The 18,991-nt window shown below is 41.8% G+C and overlaps 1 protein-coding gene across 2 annotated transcripts in view; it reads left to right on the forward strand.

The window, feature by feature from the left end:
* Window positions 1–18,991, forward strand: part of DNAJC6 (DnaJ heat shock protein family (Hsp40) member C6) — a 197,954-nt gene that overhangs the window by 162,845 nt on the left and 16,118 nt on the right. For both annotated transcript variants that reach the window (XM_072649751.1, XM_072649750.1), the window contains 4 exons: window positions 1,988–2,181; window positions 2,586–2,666; window positions 5,039–5,482; window positions 10,642–10,791. In XM_072649751.1, coding sequence (XP_072505852.1) covers window positions 1,988–2,181; window positions 2,586–2,666; window positions 5,039–5,482; window positions 10,642–10,791 — 869 coding nt within the window. The remainder of the gene's footprint in view (window positions 1–1,987; window positions 2,182–2,585; window positions 2,667–5,038; window positions 5,483–10,641; window positions 10,792–18,991) is intronic.

Consider the following 18,991-nt stretch of genomic DNA (forward strand, 5'->3'; position numbering starts at 1 on the left):
AAGCAAGTGTAGATGTTACAAAGAGGCAGATTTAGGCGTGATATCAGGAAGAACTTCATAGTACTTGGTACTGTCTGAAAGTGGAGTGGGCCTCTCCAGAGGTGATGGATTTCTTCTTATGTAGGTCTTCAAGCAAAAGCTGGGGGGTTGCTCATTGGGTATGTTATAGTGGGGCTCTGGGGAAGGGGAAAAGAAGGGAGGGAGGGAAGGAAAGAAGAAAGAAGGAGGGAAGGTGGTAAGATGAAAAGAAGGGAGGGAAGGAAAGGGGAGAGTTGAAAAGAAGGGAGAAGGGAAAGAAGGAAAGAGGAGAAAAGGAAGAGATGAAAGGGAAAATGGGAGGAAGGGAGGAGGAAAGAAAGGAAAAGAGAAGGAAAGAAGGGAAGGATAGTTGGACTTATTACACATAAAAGCAAAAAGAAAAATCGTCTGTGCCCTCAGGGAGCTTATGTTCTAAGGGGAAAGCTGAAAACCCAGAGTTCAGAGAGGGGGAATGAGGTCCATGGGAAGGGAGTGTGATTGGGAGGTTCAGAAAGTCAGGATGAGGACCAGGAGAGAAATAAAAGCTTGCTGACCTGAATCCCTCCACAACATGGAGGCCCTGGGGGGAACTCCCTAGTAGGAGAAGGGGCAGGCCTGGCATTGGGATATCCCAGGGTGAGAAGGCAGCAGGCATGGTTGAATATTCTGAGGAGAAGCCCTGGGCATTGAGGCCAGATCCAGGATTGAGACAGCTGCAGATGCCTTGTTCTGAAGTCTGGAGGCAGGGCTGGAGAGAGGCAAGGCCTGGCCATTTCAGACTCTCAGGTTGTGTGTTTCTCTGAAGTGTTACTGGGGAACCTCATCCTCACTTTCCATCTGGTTATCTCAGGTCTGTTGTCTCTTGGAAAAATGGAATTAGCTTTATGTCTTCCATGGGTGAAGACAGACTTTTTCTGTCATTCAAGGGGGTGACGTGGCCAGAAATCTATTCATCTGATAAAGAGCCAGGCACCTTCATGAACTTTGGAAAGCTAAATATGAGGCAATAATGTCATTAGGCAACAAAGGAAGGGACCTCAGAGGCTTTGTAGTCCAACCCTCTCATTTTTTTCTTGTTGAGTTGTTTTTCAGTCATCTCCAACTCTCCATGACCCCTTTTGGGGTTTTCTTGGCAAAGATGCTGGAGTGGTTTGCTGTTTCCTTCTCCAGCTCATTTATAGATGAAGAAATTGAAGCAAATAGAGTTAAGTGACTTGCCCAGGGTCACACAGCTAGTAAGAGTTTGAGACTATATTTGAACTCAAGTCCTCCTGACTCCAGGTCCAGTGTTCTACCCATTGCAGCACCTAACTGCCCTAATCCCTCATTGTACAGATGAGTAAACTGTGAGTAGAGTTATAGAGCTAAAAGAGATTTTGAGGTCATCTTGTCCCATCCTCTCTTTTTACAGATAAGGAAATCGAGGCCAACAAAACTTAGGTCACTACACAATTCATAAGTGACAGAGCCAGATTTCAAATTCATACCCCCTGTCTCCAACGCCATTTCTATTTACACTGTATCTTGCTGGATTATATTTGGCCATTCAAACTGCTTTAACACTTCAGATGTTAAAGCATCCCCTGGAGGCAGTCCATTCCACTTTGGTTAGAAAGTTTTCCTCTCATCCTGTGTCTGTCACAACAGCTCCTGCATTTTGAAGCCAAGCAGTACAAGGCCAATCCCTTTTCCTAGGACTGCTCTTTAAATATCTCATTTTATTTTCAGTTTTTTCTCCTAATGTTTATCTCTAAGTCTATCTGCAGTGGTTTCCTTGAAGAGATGTCTCCCTTTATACTCAGTAATCGAATCTCTATTAGAGAAGGAAGGTTGGAAGGAGCTTAGATTAGCTGCAGCCAGCCCACACCTTTGTGGAGTCCTATAAAACAAAATAGTCATTTGGCTTCATTCAGTGCCTTTTCCATCATCCTCTAAAAAATAAAACCTGACCCCACCCCCATCTATTTAGGCCTGAGTTGGACGCATGTGACTCTCCGGAAAAGTACCCTCAGCTGTTCCATGTGATTTTGGAGATCGAAATTGAATCTAATGACAGACAGACAGATTTAACGCCTCCATGGGAAAATTTCTCCACAAAAGACATTAGCCCCAGCATTCTCTTCTCCTCTCACCAAGAGCAGCAAGACACTCTGGCCTCAGCAGGTAAGATTCACCCATTGACTTCATACCCTACTGAGAGGGGAGAGTTCTTTACTAATTAAATTCAAGAGGCTTTTGTGGAACCCCTACTGTGGGCTAGGCTGTATGTTAGGTACTGGAAATAGAAGGGCAAAAATGAAACGGTGCCTGCCCTTGAGCCACCGTTTAGATTGGAGGGAAACCATATGTATCCAGAGAAAAGTTAGTAAAAAATACAGAGGAAGTAAATACATACAATGTTTTCTGGGGAGATCTCCCACTTGAGAGAATTAATGAGCAAAGCCTCAGGTCAGAGGCAGCCCCTGAGCTGGGTTTTCACAGGGGGAGTGAGTACATGCAGCCTAAAGGAGGATGGGGAGAGCTTGCCTTCTAGGCGTGGGTAAACCCTTTCACTTTCTGTGTTGCAGGTAGAGCCTCCTCCGATGTTCCTCAAGACAACCCAAGACATGCTGGGCAAGGGGCTTTCTTTTCATCTCTCAACTGGCAAGGTACTTTTATTTTTAAATTATGTCTTTTAAAAATTAAATGTATTGATGGATTTTTGTTTGTTTTTACCTCATCCCTCACTTTCAAAGAGCAATCCTTGCCATGAAAAATAAGAAAGGGGATGGGGATAGGGATGCCAGCTCAACAAAACTAACCAACATCACAAAAGACTAATATTGTATATCAAGTTCCCTACCCATAGTCCCCATCTTTGCAAAGAAGCCCGGGGAAGGGGGTACTTTCAAATTGTTCTTTCTCTGACTTGGTGCCTCCACCAGGGCAGCTTGTCCTTCTTGGAGCAGTCTAGAGGGAAATGTGGTTTCTCACCTTGAAAAGGTTAAGGCTCCCCCTGGCACCTGGCCTGTCCGTGTGTACTGAGTCAGTGAAAAGTCTGGTACAACCACAACGGGCTTTTTCTGTGGAGAACCAGGCAGCCAACTCAGTGGTCAGTTTTGGAAATTTCTCTGTTCAATTTTTCACATACATTCGTTACTTTTCTTCCCTTTTTCTCTTTAAGTTTTATGATGTGTTTTGTTTTCATATTATAAACATTTTAGAGATTACTTCCACTTTGTGAGAGGTCTTTTTTAACGGTGAAAAGTTATTTAAAATGAATAATTCAATGACCTCATTTGAAAGTACATGTAACACTCAACATCCCCTACTTCTCTAATAAAAAAAATAACAAATCTATTTTCTCTTTCTCCCTCCTCCCATCCTTTCAAAAAAAAGAAAGAAAAATAAGTTGCTTCACACACTCATTAAAAAACATTTAGTAAGCACCTATTGTATGAGATGCTGTACTAGGCACTGGAGTTATAGTACCCAAAACAAATCAGCCCCAGCATACATTCATTACTTACATTCATTCTGTTATATGAAACAAGATGTGTGCAGATAAGTCAATTCATAATAGATGAAAAATAAATGCAAGTTAATTTGCGGGGAGAAGGGCACTAGCTGCTGCTGTGGGGGAAGGGGTGGAGAACCAGGCTAAGCCTCATGGAGTTGATCCATTAAAATGAGCCATGGTTTTAATTAGAGGATTATGGATCTAAAGGTAGAAGAGATAAGAGAGTCCAACCCCTTCGTTTTACAGATAAGGAAACTGAGGCCAGAAAGGTGACTTGCCCAAGGTTCCCCAGGTGATAAGCATCAGAGGTGAGATTCAAAATCAGGGCTTCTGATTCCAGAGCCAGGGTGCTCTCCACTGTCCCACAATTTTATTGTGTCACAATGTTCCTGAACTATAAGTACCCATCTCAATGATTTTGAATTTGCTTCCAGAGTAGGGTCTTTCAAGATTAGTTAGCAGAGGTGAGGAAGCATTGAGGGGAAGGGACCCTTCCTGCATGTTGCCTTCCTCAAAGTGACTGTTTTTAACCACAATTATCCATCAGCGTAGGAGGGCCTGATGAGCAGTTATGTCACTTGCTCCTATTACTCATTGAAAGCCTTTTGACTCCTGACTTTGGTTTTTGGGTATGTCTGATGTAAAAAAAAGAGATGGAGTTAGCTGACAGGGGACAGATTTTGATGCTATCAAGGTTCCCTGTCGGTCCCCTCTCAGGATTCTTCCCTCCTGCCCTTTCCATGTGAGTAAAAGCCCCAATTCCCTCCCAGACTAATACAAAACACAAGCTTTCTCTGAGTTGTCCCTCTCTAAACTTTCCAGGTTTTCTGGTTTCCCCTTTCCATCAGCTGGGAAGATGATTTAAGGTTTTATTTCCAAAGACCTCCCTTAGGGAATGCTAGTGAGGGATGTCATCAATGAACAAGGTTGCTCTCCATAATCTAATCCCTTCAGTACCTGGATCCCTCTTCTCTCCTGGGATTATTTATGCTTAAGACAGTGTTAAAAACTCAATAAGAGATTTTGAAAAACAGTCATGAAAGTGAAGGACTTGGAGCTCATGCCATATGAGGATCACTTGAAAGAGCAGGGAATATTTGTCTTGGGAAAGAGAAGCCTCAAAAGGAACATGATAGCTATCTTCAAATATCCCAAAGGCTGTCACCTGAAAGAGTAACTGAATTTGGGATTCTTGGCCTCAGTAAGTAGAACCAGGGGCAAAGGGTGGAAATTACCGAAACACAAATGTGGGCTAAATGTCAGGAAAAGCTTCCTATGATTTGGAGCTACCCAAAAATGGAGTTGGGTGCTTCAGGAGGTGATGGGTTCCCTGCTCCTTCCCTGGAGATCATCAAACAGAGAATGAATGTGCACTTGGAGGTAACAGAGAGGGACTGCTTGTTGGTCCAAGTATGGACTGTGCTAGATGGTCTCTGTATTCCATTCCACTGTATTTCAACTCAGATTTGTGCAAAGTAAGTTTTCAATCAAGAAACTAACCAGTTATTTGGAATTCCCCAGATCAGAAATCCGACAAGGCCAGCAGTCACCCCACCTCTGAAGACCGAGCCGCCCTCGTACATGAGGAGAGTGAACAATCAGATGATGAGCTCCTGTCTCTCTCAAGCCAGCACAGTAATGCCAGTGCAGACAAACCCCCTGGGGCATCAAAACATAACAAAAAGCAGCAGGAGGCACCTCCCCCGCCACCCCCTGAAGATGTGGACCTTCTGGGGCTTGAGGGAAGTCCCAGCAAGGCTTTTTCTTCTCAGCCTGTGGCTCCTCCCACCAATTCAGACTTATTGAATGACCTGTTTGGGGGTGGAGGCACTGCAGCATCTGCTCAGGCTGGACCCCCAGGGGTGGAGGATGTGTTCCATCAAAGCGGCCCAGGATCAGCCCACTCAACGCCCCGACGATCTGCAGCTTCTGGCTCTCCATCTCCTTCTGCGAGAGTGGGAGAAGGTAATTCTCACAAGGTAGCATCTTCCACCTTAAGGCAGACCCATTGACCCTGGTTGGGGAAATCCAGTTTTTCTGGGCTAGCCTTTTCATGATTTTGAGGGTAACATCCCAACAGGTCTTACAAAAAGTAATTAGAAAGTGGGTCAGTTTTCAAGACACAGCACAGGAGACGTGAATGCTTTCATTCATTTCACTTTTTTCCTTCCAGAATGTCAAAAGCCTGACTTCTTTAGCAATTTGGCCAATAACAACAGCCACTCCAATAACAACTCACATTACCATATTCCTGTTTGCAAAATACTTTCCTTACAATGACCTCATCAGACAGGTGGGGAAGTATTGTCATCTTCATTTTAGAGAGAAAGACACTAAGGCACAGAGTTACGAAATGATTTTCCCAGGCTCACAATCTTAGGAAAGGTCAGAGCTCAGAATTAAATCCAGGTCCCCTGATTCTGAATCTAACAATCTTTCTGCTTCCCCGTCAGCTTCATCTGTAGGTATAATCTGTAGGTAAATCCATCACTTGTCAAGCATTTATTAGGCACCTATTGTGTGGCTGGCACTCTGAAAGGGGCTGGCAATATAAAGACAAAAATTAAACAGGACTTGCTCTCAAGGAGGGTTCCTTCTGTTGGAGGACAGCAGAGCATGTACACAGGTAAGTCAGTGCAAAATTGTTACCAAGAAAATGGGAAGCCAAAGATTATTCAGATGACACATGATTTAGGTTTTATTAGATTCTTGCAGCTCCTACACCTTCTGTTATCTTCTTGTAATTGATTTTGAGGAAACATATTCTAAAATTGAAGAGAAGGATGCACTTCATTCTCGGTTACTAAAAGAACTGGCAGACATGGGATCTTTCAAATATTTTTGAAAGATCTTGGAAAGACTGGGGAGGGGAAAATATCTCTCTGATTTTCAGAAAAAGGAGAGACCAGGACCACCTACAAACTCTAGGCAATGAACTTGACTTAAGATTTCTGGGAAAATTTCACAATAGATCATGAGAAAGATATGGGAAAAATATTCACACAGGTACAAACAATCCGGGATCTGGGAATAGGGAAGACTAAACAATATTGGAGCTGATCCAGGGGCTTTGGTCTAGCCTCTTTATTTTAAGGCTAAAACAAAAGAGAAGTTGAGGGATTCACTTTAGGTTACATGGCTACTTAGGGTCAGGTCTCTGGGTCATTGAATGGTCTTTCCATGATATCACAGTGTCTCTGGTTGTGCCTCATTCAAGATTCCAACACCACTCATGAGCATGGATTATGCTCTCCAAATATCTGCAGTTTTGATCTAGAGTTGTGAGCTTTGCTTTGAATTGATTTTATCAATAAATTGATGTCAAAATCAAGGCCTACAAGCTTTGAAAATGGCCTCATAAGCATTGTGGCTTCACCAGCATGATGACTGCTTGAGTTACATGAGCTGTTTAATCACCCAAGCCATTTTATTTCCCCTAAGATTTAGAGCATGGCTGAAGGACTGTTATGGGCTAGATCTTGGGCCAGAGCAGCTCAGTTTGACAACAATGAGAACATACAGTGAGTCTGAGAGTTGTAGATTTGCATACTTTTAGAGACGGAAGGGAACTTAGCAGTAATGTAGTTCAAACCTGCCTAAGCCAGTAAACTGAAGTCTTCGGGCTCCAAGGAAAGGGGTTTGATGCTCTTTCTGGCTACCTCCTCTTCCCCCAGTATTCAACTTTAGCTCACTGAGATGGATTAAAATTCTTTGCAGAAAAGTTTCAAGTTCTAGTTTTAGGTAGCAGCTGCTATGGTCTTGGCACTCACATAGTCCCGAATGACTTTAACTCATTGTAAGACTATCCAAAGAGGAGTTGGTAATGTGATCCAATGAAGGAACACATGGAAATAAATCAGCCTCATAATGTGTGTTCTTTGCCCTCCTTGAGCATTTAAGTTGAGTTTCATGGTGTACTTAGTTGGAACAAATCTCTTCCTGATGCTTAAACCCATTCCAAATTGAATCACAAAGTAAGGGAGCTTGAAAATCACTCCAGCCAACTCTCTCATTGTATAATAGTTGAAAAACTGAAACCAGAGATATTTGATTCCACTTAATAAATACTTATTAAGCATGTACTATGGACTTAGAACACTGTTCTAGGCACTGAATTTGCAAATACAAAAATAAAATAGATCTTGTCCTCAATGAGCTTACATTTTACCAAAGGATTGCAACATGTATACCCATAAATGACTAAAAGGTAATTTCAAGAAGGAGAGAATGGTGATCCTCCCAGGGATCAGGAAAAGAGCTGGTCTCAGGGTGTGTGCCTGTGCTGTGTTTTGACGGGCTTGTAGCAGAGAGAGGAAAGGATTCACAGAATGAGCAGCTGGGTGTATCTTTGATTGTAAGCTTAAGAGCTGGATAGCTCCTTAAAACTTATTCCTCTCATTACATAAGGAAGCTGAGCCGCCCCCCCTCCCCCCCCCCCCCGCCCAAGTTAGATAACTTATTTAATATCAGAAAGTCAGTATGTCATAGTGATCTGAGATTGGAACCAAAGTCTTCTGACCCCAGATTCAGCACCTTTCTCTTCTAACAATTGTGCCTTTTCCAGAGACTTAATTCAGTTTTATTATTGTATTGATAAAGAGACCGAGGAAGCAAAATCACTTACCCAAGGTCATCCATCTCATGAGTAGATCCCAAGTTAGATTAGAGAACCCAGGCTTTCTGGTCCTGCTCCAGGGTTTTTCTACCATATTACAGAGTCATGCCCACCCACTTTCACTTTCATCATCCTAGCTTGTCTCTTCATCTTTTGAAATAGAGGAAGGAAAGTATGGTGTGATGGGAGAAGTGGTGGATTTGGAGTTGGAGACTTAGATTCAAATTCCATCACTTCTGCTTACTATGTATAGGCCCTTAGGGCATGTGGCTTTTAGAGGAGTGGCATGGGATAGTGGGGTGAGGGAGGAATGTTCTGAATGAAGTGTGGCTTCAAATCTGGCCTCTGTCACCTCCTAGCTGGGTGATCCTGGGCAAGTCTGTTAACATCTCTCAGCCTTAAGCTCCTCATTTGCAAAATGAGAATAAGAAGAGCACCCACCATAGGGTGATTGTGAGGATCAAATAATGCAGGATATGGAAAGGGCTTTAAAAAGCTTGAAGTGCTTTTGTCAATATTATTGTTTCCTTATCTATACAATGAAGGAATTGCACTAAATGGTCCCTAAGATCATTCTAGTTCTAAATCCTATGAATTAAAGGAGGGAGCATGGTGTGGTAGATAGAGAACCCCCCTTGAAGTCAGAAAGCCCTGGGGGTAGCCTCCTTCCTCACTGGATTCAGATGGCTCTGGAGGAGATGAGGCTAGTGACCTTGCACAGCTTTCCCTCACTCAAAACAAAGTCAAGTGCAAGTCATGTCATCATTTTTTTGATGGCATGGTCTTCTTTGGCAACAAAGGATGAACACAAGGCAAGACCAGTTTTTAACCTTTCTGTGTCCGAGGCTGCCATGCAAAATTGTTAAGTTACAAAACAGCCCCTGATTTGCATCAGTGAAGAGAATTTCCACACCAGGAATTCCCTACATGGAAGCAGTCAAGAATAGATCAACTCCAACAAGCAAAAAAAAAATAAAACATAGCCCCAGAAAGGTTTCGTTACCTTGGGCTCCTCTATTTCTTAGCATCTTTTGGAGGAATGTGCCTAAGTGCTATGAGACATCAAGTTCTCCTGTGATAGGAGTTGTATTTCACCTGGATAAATTCTCTTCTCATGAGAGAACATGAGAGTACATGAACAGCGGATAGGGTGGAGACTGCTCCAGACAAAGTCTAGTCATCCTGGTTTTCACTAGTATAGAAAGGCAGTGAAGTGTATTCGAAAGAAGCTTGCACTTGGAGTCTGAAAGACTGGATTCCTCTTATGGCTCTGCTCCTTGATTGATGTTTGACCTTGGAGAAGTCACTTAACCTTCTCAATACCTCAGTTTCTTCATCTGTAAAATGAAATGAAAGGGCATACTAGATTAGAGGTTCTTCACTGTGTGTGTGTGTGTGTGTGTGTGTGTGTGTGTGTGTGTGTGTGTGTGTGTATGTATCATGGATCCTGTGTGCAATGTAGTGAAGCCTTTGGGCCACCTTTTTTTAGAATCACATTATTAACTACAAAAAATAAAATCGGGATTATGAAGGGCACCAAGTACATCAAAATACAGTGATCGATGAATGAATGAATGAATGGTTCTCTATTCTCAGGGACTAGATAATCTCCAAAGTTCTATGCAGTTTGAAAACTATGATCATAAAAGCAGAGCATTGGGACTTGTCCCACCTTCCTCTTCCCTCCCCAGAAGCAGGAGTTAATAGGCACTAATTTCCTGGGAGCCAATCTTATTCACCAATGGAAATAGAAATCCTTTGTTGCCTGACTGATTGATCTTATGTTGTAGTTCAGGAACCTGAGGCTTATAGAGGAAAAATGGTTCCCAAGGTCACATGAGTGTAGGAAGTGGGAGAATCAGAATTTGAACCCAGGTCCTCTGCCTCTCAATGTAGCACGTTTCCCATTGCACTGAGCTCCTCTTCCATGTCGACACCTTGGGCTTTGCTCAAGAAGAGTGAGCCAAAAGTTTGTAGCTACTGAAAGCTTTGAACTCCTCTAGCAGGTAGAAACAAGTAGTTTAACATCAAATTAGTGAGAATAATTAGCTAAAAGAAGTGACCAGAAGGGGATTCCCTCCCTACTTACCCTGTAGCCTGGCCTTACCCTGCTTTCTTCATGTCCTCCAATTCCCACTGCCCTAACTCCAGCATCGTCCTTGCCAACAGCAGCTTCATGGTTTCTTGGGACAAGTTTCCCTGGGCCTCTCTGTTCTCCACATGGAACAATGTCCCAAGTCTCTGTCTTTCTGTAACCTTGGGGCACCATCTTGAGGACTTCCCCATGCACCTTGTCCAGTGGTCTTGGTTCTCTCCCCAGACCCATTTGTTCAAAGTTCATTTTGTAGTTCTTGCTCAAGACATCAGACTTGTTAGTTGTGCCTCTGTTCTGCTATATATTTTGTCACAAGTATTAGAAAAAAAGAATGACCTCACAGTGACTTCAGGAAAGTTATTTGTGTTCCACATAAAATGGTCAATTTTATCTTCTTTTTTTTTTCCCCTCCAGCTGCAACCTTTGACCCATTTGGAGCTCCCTCCAAACCATCTGGTCCAGATTTACTGGGTTCTTTTCTGAGCACATCCAATGCCTCTAGTGATCCCTTTCTTCAGGCCAGAAGTCCTTCACCCACAGTTCACAGTGACCCCTTTAATTTAGGTAAGAAATAAAGCATTCATCTACTTCGTTTTGGAGACAGAGAATGGGAGTGAGAAGATTGGGGACCTCTCCATTTGCAAATGCATTATGTATGCATTCATTCCACACCATTTAAAACCAGAGGTTTCTGGTAAAAAGGGGAGGCAATACCTTTTTCACTAGAGAATGGTGGCTCACTCATGGTTTTGAAGTCCTGTCACAAATGACATGTGTCATATTGGCTCTGGATATTTCAGTGAAAGTATTTAGGATGGCTCTTGGCATGATTACACTTATATTTGCCTTGTCTAGTGGAAGGTCATTAACGATATATCATTGGAAGAGCTGTAAAGTGTCCAGCAAAGACCATACCTTTGTGAATTTTTGACTATGGTTTCTGTCCAGACTTTTATGTTGGAAAGGCCTAGTATCTAATATTAAACACTAATATCGTGTTGGTGAAACGGTGAATTGATTCAATGGTTTGGCAAAATAATTTGTAACTATGCAAGAAAAACCACTGATGAATTCATTCATCTTGACTCAGTCCTCTAACAACTGGATGTAGTCCATAAGTAAGATGTCTGGTAAGTAGAGTAGATGGCTGGGTGACTAGAAGGTGAGTCATCGTTATCATTACTGGGACCATTCTCTTTTTTTACCTTTACAGAGAAAGGTTTGTTCAGTTAGGAAATGTTTAGCACATCACTTTTTGCATGGCAGCAAAAACAAGCCAAAAAACCTGAAAATGAAGTAGGTGCTCATCCATTGGGGAATAACTAACACATTGTAATAGATTACAACTACGTAGCAATGCAGAGAATTATTTGAAGACTTGTATGAAGTCATGCTGAGTGAAGAAAACAGAACCAGAGCAACAGGTACAGTCATTATAACGTGAATTAAAGTAATGCAAAAAGGCAACTGGACTTGGGTGGATTGCAATGACCCTTCTTGGTTCCTGAGGATAGAGGATTTAACACACATCCCTCCCCATGGCTGGGCACTACAGTTGGGGAATGCACCACACACTGCTAGACTCAGTGGGCTTTTATTTAACTGTTTCCTCTGGTACCAATGGAGGTACACTGAGGTTGGTATTATAACAATTGATTGTGCTATTAAAGGAGGAAAAAGCAACCTAGAGGATTAATAAAAATGTGGGAAGAAATGCCTTGAGATGGATGTATTGGACAGTACACACAAGATTCACTTGAAACTGCATCTAGCTACTAAGTGTGCACTAACAAGTGATTCTACCCATGTGACAGGGCTTCCCAAAGTGGACACCCCTCCTCCTGAGACATATGTAGTCTCTCCAACTATAATTTAGAGTCCTAGAGAGGTGCTGACTTGCCTGTGGTAACACAGATAGTTGTGTGCCAAAGATAGGATTCAAATTTAGATCTTCACAATCCTGAGGTTGGCTAGCAATTCACTACATCACTACCTCTAAGGAGCTTAGTTACAAATGAAAAAAAATAGGGACCAAAATTCAAATCTTTGAGATTTCTTTGAATCCTTCATATTCATAACATACCATTATAATCCTATAACACAGAGTGTTCAACTCTTCTTCAGTTGTTGGGCTCATACTTTGTTTCTAGTTCTGCAGCAACAGAGTAAGGCTGGAAATATTTTTCTGTGTATGACAGTTTTCCCTCCATCTTTGACTTTCTTGAAGTATGAGTGTCATATAATAGTAGACTCACTGGTTATGAACAGTATCACAATTTCTGGGGTATAGCTCCAGATTGCTTCACAGAAGGGTTGGATTAATTCTGAGTGCCACTCTGCCTTTCTTCCCACAGTCCCTCCAACAATGGCTTTTTTTTTCTCTTATCTTCCTTGTCAATCTGGTTGGGAGGTCGAAAACCTGAGAGCTTTCTTTAAATTCCTGTTACTTTTTGCTTCAATTGCTTGCATTCCTTCCGTTGAAAAACTCCTTTTCATATCCTTTGGTGACTTGTTTTAACATTCATTTTAACATTCATAGATTTTTCTCTCTCCTTCCTTCTCCTCCCCTCTCCCCAAGATATAGGTTATACATGTGCAATCATGTTTAAACATATTTCCACATTAGTCATGTTGTGAAAAGGAAAAAAGGACAAAAGGAAAAAAAAAAACATGAAAAAAACCAAAGAAAGTAAAAATAGCCTGCCTTGATCTGCGTTCTGACACCATCATTTCTTTCTCTGCATGTGGATCGCATTTGCCATCAAGACTCTTTTGGAATTGCTTTGACTACTTTTCTACCTACGTTGCATTTCCTGTGGGCATGAATTTATATAGTGCATTTGTGAGATGAGCTTAATGACCATGGGCTGAGGAGGCTAGAACATGGCGCTGATCATGGTGCTAAAACATCCCGCCAAGGTCAGAGGTTGAATCCCCATTCATTTGATTCAGTTTAATAATGAACATTTATAAAGTATCTATATTTTGGAAGGTGCTGAAAAAGCTGCAGACAACAACTGCCTCAAATAGGCTGAGTTGCTGAAGGTCAACTTGGTGGAATGTGGGTTTGAACCCACATGCTAACCAATGTTCCATCCGACTCAGGGGAACCAAACCATCCAGATGTTTTTTGTGTGTTTCCCCCATGTTCTGTCAAACCTCCTGTAAGCCAGAGAGTGATGAAAGCATGTCTCTCTTTCCTTTTCTTCAGTGGAACTCATCTGAGAGCTGAGGAAAATTTTTGCTCAGCATTTGGGGAAAGATAATAGTCAAATGTAGAATAGTGGCATGTTTTGGTAAAAGTGAACCCTTGGAGTTCGGGCTGACTGCATTTCTGCCTATTATTTATTCACTTAATATAGAGCCTTTGGAACCGGGTCATTATTTGTAATCCTAGGCAAGTCAATGGGTAGAACCTCAGTTTCCTTGTCTGTAAAATGGAGTAATAAACACATGCCTGACTCTGCAAGCTTATTTTAAATTGAAAATTTTGGTTATTTTAAAGGACATTGTGTGGGTTAAAATGTCCTGAACAAAGAAAAACAAAAAACAATTGAGAATTTATAGGACCTGGTGACATTTCTATCCCTGTTGCTCATCTCAAGGGCAGGGATTTAGAAGAGAAGGCATATTTGGGGAAAATGAATTATAATAATAATAGCAACTAACATTTATAAAGCACTTACTGTGTGCCAGTAACTGTGCTTTGCAATTATTATCTGGAGGTGCTATTATTGACTCTACTTTACAGATGAGGAAACTGAGGCAGGCAGAAGTTAAAGGACTTGCCCAGGATCACACAGCTAGTTGAACTGCTGGGCCTGGGGTCAGGCAGTCTCAAGTTCAAATCCTGCTTCAGACATTTACTACCTGTATGATCCTAGGCAAGTCACTCAACTCTGCCTCAGTTTCCTCATCTGACAAAGGAGCTGGAGAAGGAAATGGAAAACCAGTCCAGTATCTCTGCCAAGAAAACCCCATGCAGGGTCATGGAAAGTCAGACACCACTGAAAAATGACTGAACAACTTCCTGGCTCTAGACTTAGTGCTCTGTCCACTGCACCATCTAGCGGCTCCATAATTAAAGTGCAGGGTCAAGAGGAGGGATTCATAAGCTTTCTTGTATTATGCATGCTTTTGGCAGTTTGGAGAAACCTAAGGACTCCATCTAATATTGATTTTAAATGAATAAATCAGAGAAGATTACAAAGGAAACCAATTATATTGCTTTCATTACACATATATACATGTGTATGTTTGTGTGTATATATATTCTTTGACCTTAGGCTATAAACTCCTGGTTTAGAATGAGAGAGATTTGGTTCTCTGCCTTAGTTAGCCTCCCTCCGGAACTGTGTTTTCCCTTCCGGCTACCACGTTTTAGGGAGGACATTGAAAAACTAGAGTGTATGCGCAGGTGAGTGATGAGGATGATGGGAATTCTAGCATTCAGGTCATAAGAAGATTGACTGAAACAGTAGGAGATATTCATCCTGGAGAACAGAAGATGTGGAGATGATAGGATAATTTCCTCAAATATTTGGAGGGTTGTTTCAAAGAGGTAGGATTAGATTTGTTCTGCCAAACTCTGGAGGACAAACTGAAGATTAATGGAAATATAGAGGGGCAGATTTTTAGACATTTTTTTTTTAACATTTCCCAACACTTAGGACTATCGCAGAGTAGCTTGTGATGTGGTCTTGGAAGCAATGGCCCCTTGTTAATGGAGGTCTTCAAGCAGAGCATGGATGACCACTATTTAGGGATGCTGTAAAGGCAAGTCTTGACATTAAATGAGATGACCTCTAAGCTATGATTCTATTAACTAAGACCATAAAAATATGTCATTATTATCAGTTATAATATCCAACCTCTTCTCCCTCTGTCCTCTGCATCTCAACTAGTCAACTACTGAAATCCAAATCTTGAGACCTAGCATGTTAGGACATAAAATGTTGGAACCCAGAGGAACCTTGAGACTCAGCATGTTAGGACCTAGAATTTTGGAGGTGGGAGGAACTTTGGGACCTATCATGTTAGAACATAAAATGTCGGAGCTGGGAGAAACCTTGAAACCTATCATGTTAGGAAGTAGAACGTTAAAGCTGGGAGGAACCTTGAGACCTAGCATGTTACAACGTAGAATTTAGAATGTCAAAGTGTAGAATATTCGAACATAGCCTGTTGTGGTGTGGAAAATAGAATGTATGTTGTCAACAAGTGATCGGTCAACAAGCAATTTTTTTAAACCCTTGCTATGTGTTCAAGGCACTGTGCTAAGCATTGGAATTACAAAGATGAGCATGCAAGACAGACCTTGCCTTCAAACAGCCTACATTTCTTGATAAGTGGTTAACCAGTCTTTATTGAAGACATCCAGGGAGCTGTGGGGCCCATGACTGTGGAAGCAGGCGGACTGTTCCCTTTCTGGACTGCTTGAATTGTTCACAAGTTCTCCCTGCTACTATTTTCCCATCCATTGTGCCTACTACCACCTAGCTAAGTAGAATGATGGTACTGGGGGTGTGGGGACCTTGGAGGTCATCTCGTCCAAATCCCTCATGGTTCTTAGGAAGAAACTGAGGCTGAGATGATAAGTGAATTGTTTGAGGTTATAAGGGAAGAATTAGCAGAGGAAGTTTTAACTCAAGTGTCCTGACTTCAAGTCCTCTCTCTTTCTCCTCCCTACATGAAGTTATTTCTTTCCTGAAATAACTGCCTTCTTTTCCAAAATGTAGGTTCAGACCTCAGTGACCAGAACAGCCAAGAGTTTGCAGATCTTCTTCCATGTAACCATCAGTGCAGTGAAAGCCTTCCAGGCTGAGCATTTCTGTGGCATTTCCAGTTTGCTAAGCGTTTTGTTCAGTATTTTTTCATTTCTCACAAAAACTTCTGATGGGAATTGTTGTTGCTTCGGCACCCAGGCTAGCTTCTGTCCATTCCAGGCCCATCAAAACCTTTAAAGGTTACAAGTAACAGCTTTGTATTTACCTTATTTATAAGTTGAGAGACACATGGTGAGGGCTAGTAGCTTGCAGTACATTAGCACAACTCTCTGTGCCTCAGTTTCCTCATCTGAAGAATAAAGAGAATTGGACTCAGTGACCTCTAGGGTCCTTTCCTGCTCTAGATCTATGAGTGTGTGGACAAGGAAAGGCACAATTAGAAACATAAGTCAGCCATTATGCATCGAAAATGTGGATTGTGAACAAGCCAATTCACTTCCGAGCCTCAGTTTCCCATCATCTTTGGTGTCTGACTCACAAGACTCAAATGGGGCCATTTGTGTAAATCAATTTGCAAGCCTTCAAACGTAGAAATGTGAGCTATTGCTATAAATGCTCTTTCTGCTGCCCCATAAGGAAGGCAAAGCAGCGTCTACAGGTAATTGTTTGGTCATTGGTCAGTCATGTCTGACTCTCTGTGACCCCATTTGGGGTTTTTGTGGCAGAGATTCTGCACTGGTTTGCATTTCCTTCTCCAGTTCATTTTATAGGTGAGGAAACCGAGGCAAACAGGGTTGCATGACTTGCCCAGGGTCACATAGCTAGCAAGTGTCTGAGGCAGGATTTGAACTTGGGAAGATGAGTCTTTCTGACCCCAGACCTAGAACTTTGTGCAATATGGCGCCCCCTATTGATCAGTGAAGTTTCAGGAGCACTTACTAGTACCACTCCCTCCATTCCTCCTCATTACATTGTTTCGCTTTGGTATATATCTATGTCTATAGATGTCATCTCCCTAGCTAGATTATAAACTCCTTGAGGGCAGGTGCTGTTTCACCTTTGTCTTGTTATCTCTATCACCCATTACAGTACCTGGCACATAGTAGGTGCTTTTTTAAAAAATTAATTTATTTGTTTTCAGTTTTCTACAATCACTTCCATAGGTCTTAGATTTTCTCCCCCTGCCTCGCTTCTCCTTCCCCAAAATGGCATGCAATCTTATATGGGTTCTACACATACATTCTCATTAACCACATTTTTATATTATTCATGTTGCACCTAAGAATTAAAATGAACGGGAGGAACCATGAGAAAAAACAAACCAAAACAAAAATAACACAAGAGAAAATATTCTGCTTCATTCTGCGTTCTGATTCCATACTTCTTTCTCTGGTTGTGGATGGCATTTTGCCTCAAATGTCCTATGGGAATGTTTTAGGTCCTTGTACTGCTGTGAAGGGCCAGGTCTACCAGAGACAGTCCTTGCACACTATGGATGTTACTGTGTACAAAGTTCTCCTGTTTCTACTCCTTTTCCTCAGCATCAGTTCATGTAAGTCCTTCCACTCCTCTCTGAAGTCCTCCTGTTCATCATTTCTTATAGCACAATACTATTCCATTACATGGGGATAAACTAAATGCATTTCCAGCAAGATCAGGGGTAAAATAAGGATGCCCATTATCACCACTGATATTCAGTATGGTACTAGAAATGTTAGCTTTAGCAATAAGAGAAGAAAAAGAAATCGAATGAATTAGAATAGGCAAAAAAGAAACAAAATTATCAGTCTTTTCAGATGATATACTTAGAGAATCCTAGAGAATCAAGTAAAAAACTACTTGAAATAATAAACAACTTTGGCAAAGTTGCAGGTTACAAAATAAACCCACATAAATCATCTGCATTTCTATACATTACTAACAAAGCCCCACAGCAAGAGATAGAAAGAGAAATCCCATTGAAAGCTATGGTAGACAGTATAAAATATCTGGGAGTCTACCTACCAAAACAAACCCAGGGACTAGTAGGTGCTTAATCAATGCTTGCTAATGGCTTGGACATGATGGAGTGAAATAAGAGTGGTGGTCATGTTTGCATTAAAGTTAAAGTGTATTAAAATATGAGGATCTTTGTGAGTTAGAGGGGAGAAGGTCTTCAGGGTCACTTGGGTCTTCAGGGCTTAGTTTTTATATGTTCTTACTTCCTAGTTAATTAATCAGACATCCATTAAGCACTTTCTACGTCCCAGGAGTTTCAGACCCAGAAGCAAACAAACAAACTACCCTGCTTGTTAAGGAGGGACGCTTCTGGTAGAGACAATCTATCTATCTACAGATGTCTCTAGAGTAAATACAAGATAAAAACAAAGTTGTTAGTGAGGAAGGAGTCTGGGCCTCAGTGAAGTGAGGTTTCAGCCTAGAGTTGAGTTAGAAAAAATTCTCCTTAAAGCATCCTCTTTCAAATAAGGAGATTCCAAAGATCACAATGCCCCAGATGGACCAGGAGGGCTACTTCAGCACAGCTGGGGCATTGCTTGTAAGTTTTGCAGGTGAAACTGTGGGGGAGGGCACATGGGTAGAATTGTCTGTTCCAGGTTGAAATGGATACAATTATTTCTTATTAAATTGTGTTTCAACACATGCACACCTAAACTTGGAGTGACGGTGTGATAAAATGCATAGAGGACTGAATGTGAACACAAGAAGAGCTGGGTTAAAATCTAACCTCACAGACTTATCCCCTTTGTGACCATGGGCAAAGCATTTAACCCACCTGGACCTCAGTCTCCTCATCTGCAAGCATCTGTAGCTACTCCCAAGGTTGAGGACCGAATGAAGTCACATGTACAGCACTTTGCAAAGCTTCAAATGCCATAGGAATGCTAACTGTCATCATTACTATTATTAGTAGCTCTATGACCTCTCTCTGCCTCAGTTTCCTCCTCTGTAAAATGAACACAGTTATAGCACTCTGACCTCACAGGGTTGTTGTAGGGACCGGATGAGATGCTAAATGCCAAATACTTGGTAAACCATAA

The sequence above is a fragment of the Notamacropus eugenii genome, chromosome 2 (genome assembly GCF_028372415.1).
Source record: "Notamacropus eugenii isolate mMacEug1 chromosome 2, mMacEug1.pri_v2, whole genome shotgun sequence".
In the NCBI taxonomy this organism is placed as follows: Eukaryota; Metazoa; Chordata; class Mammalia; order Diprotodontia; family Macropodidae; genus Notamacropus; species Notamacropus eugenii.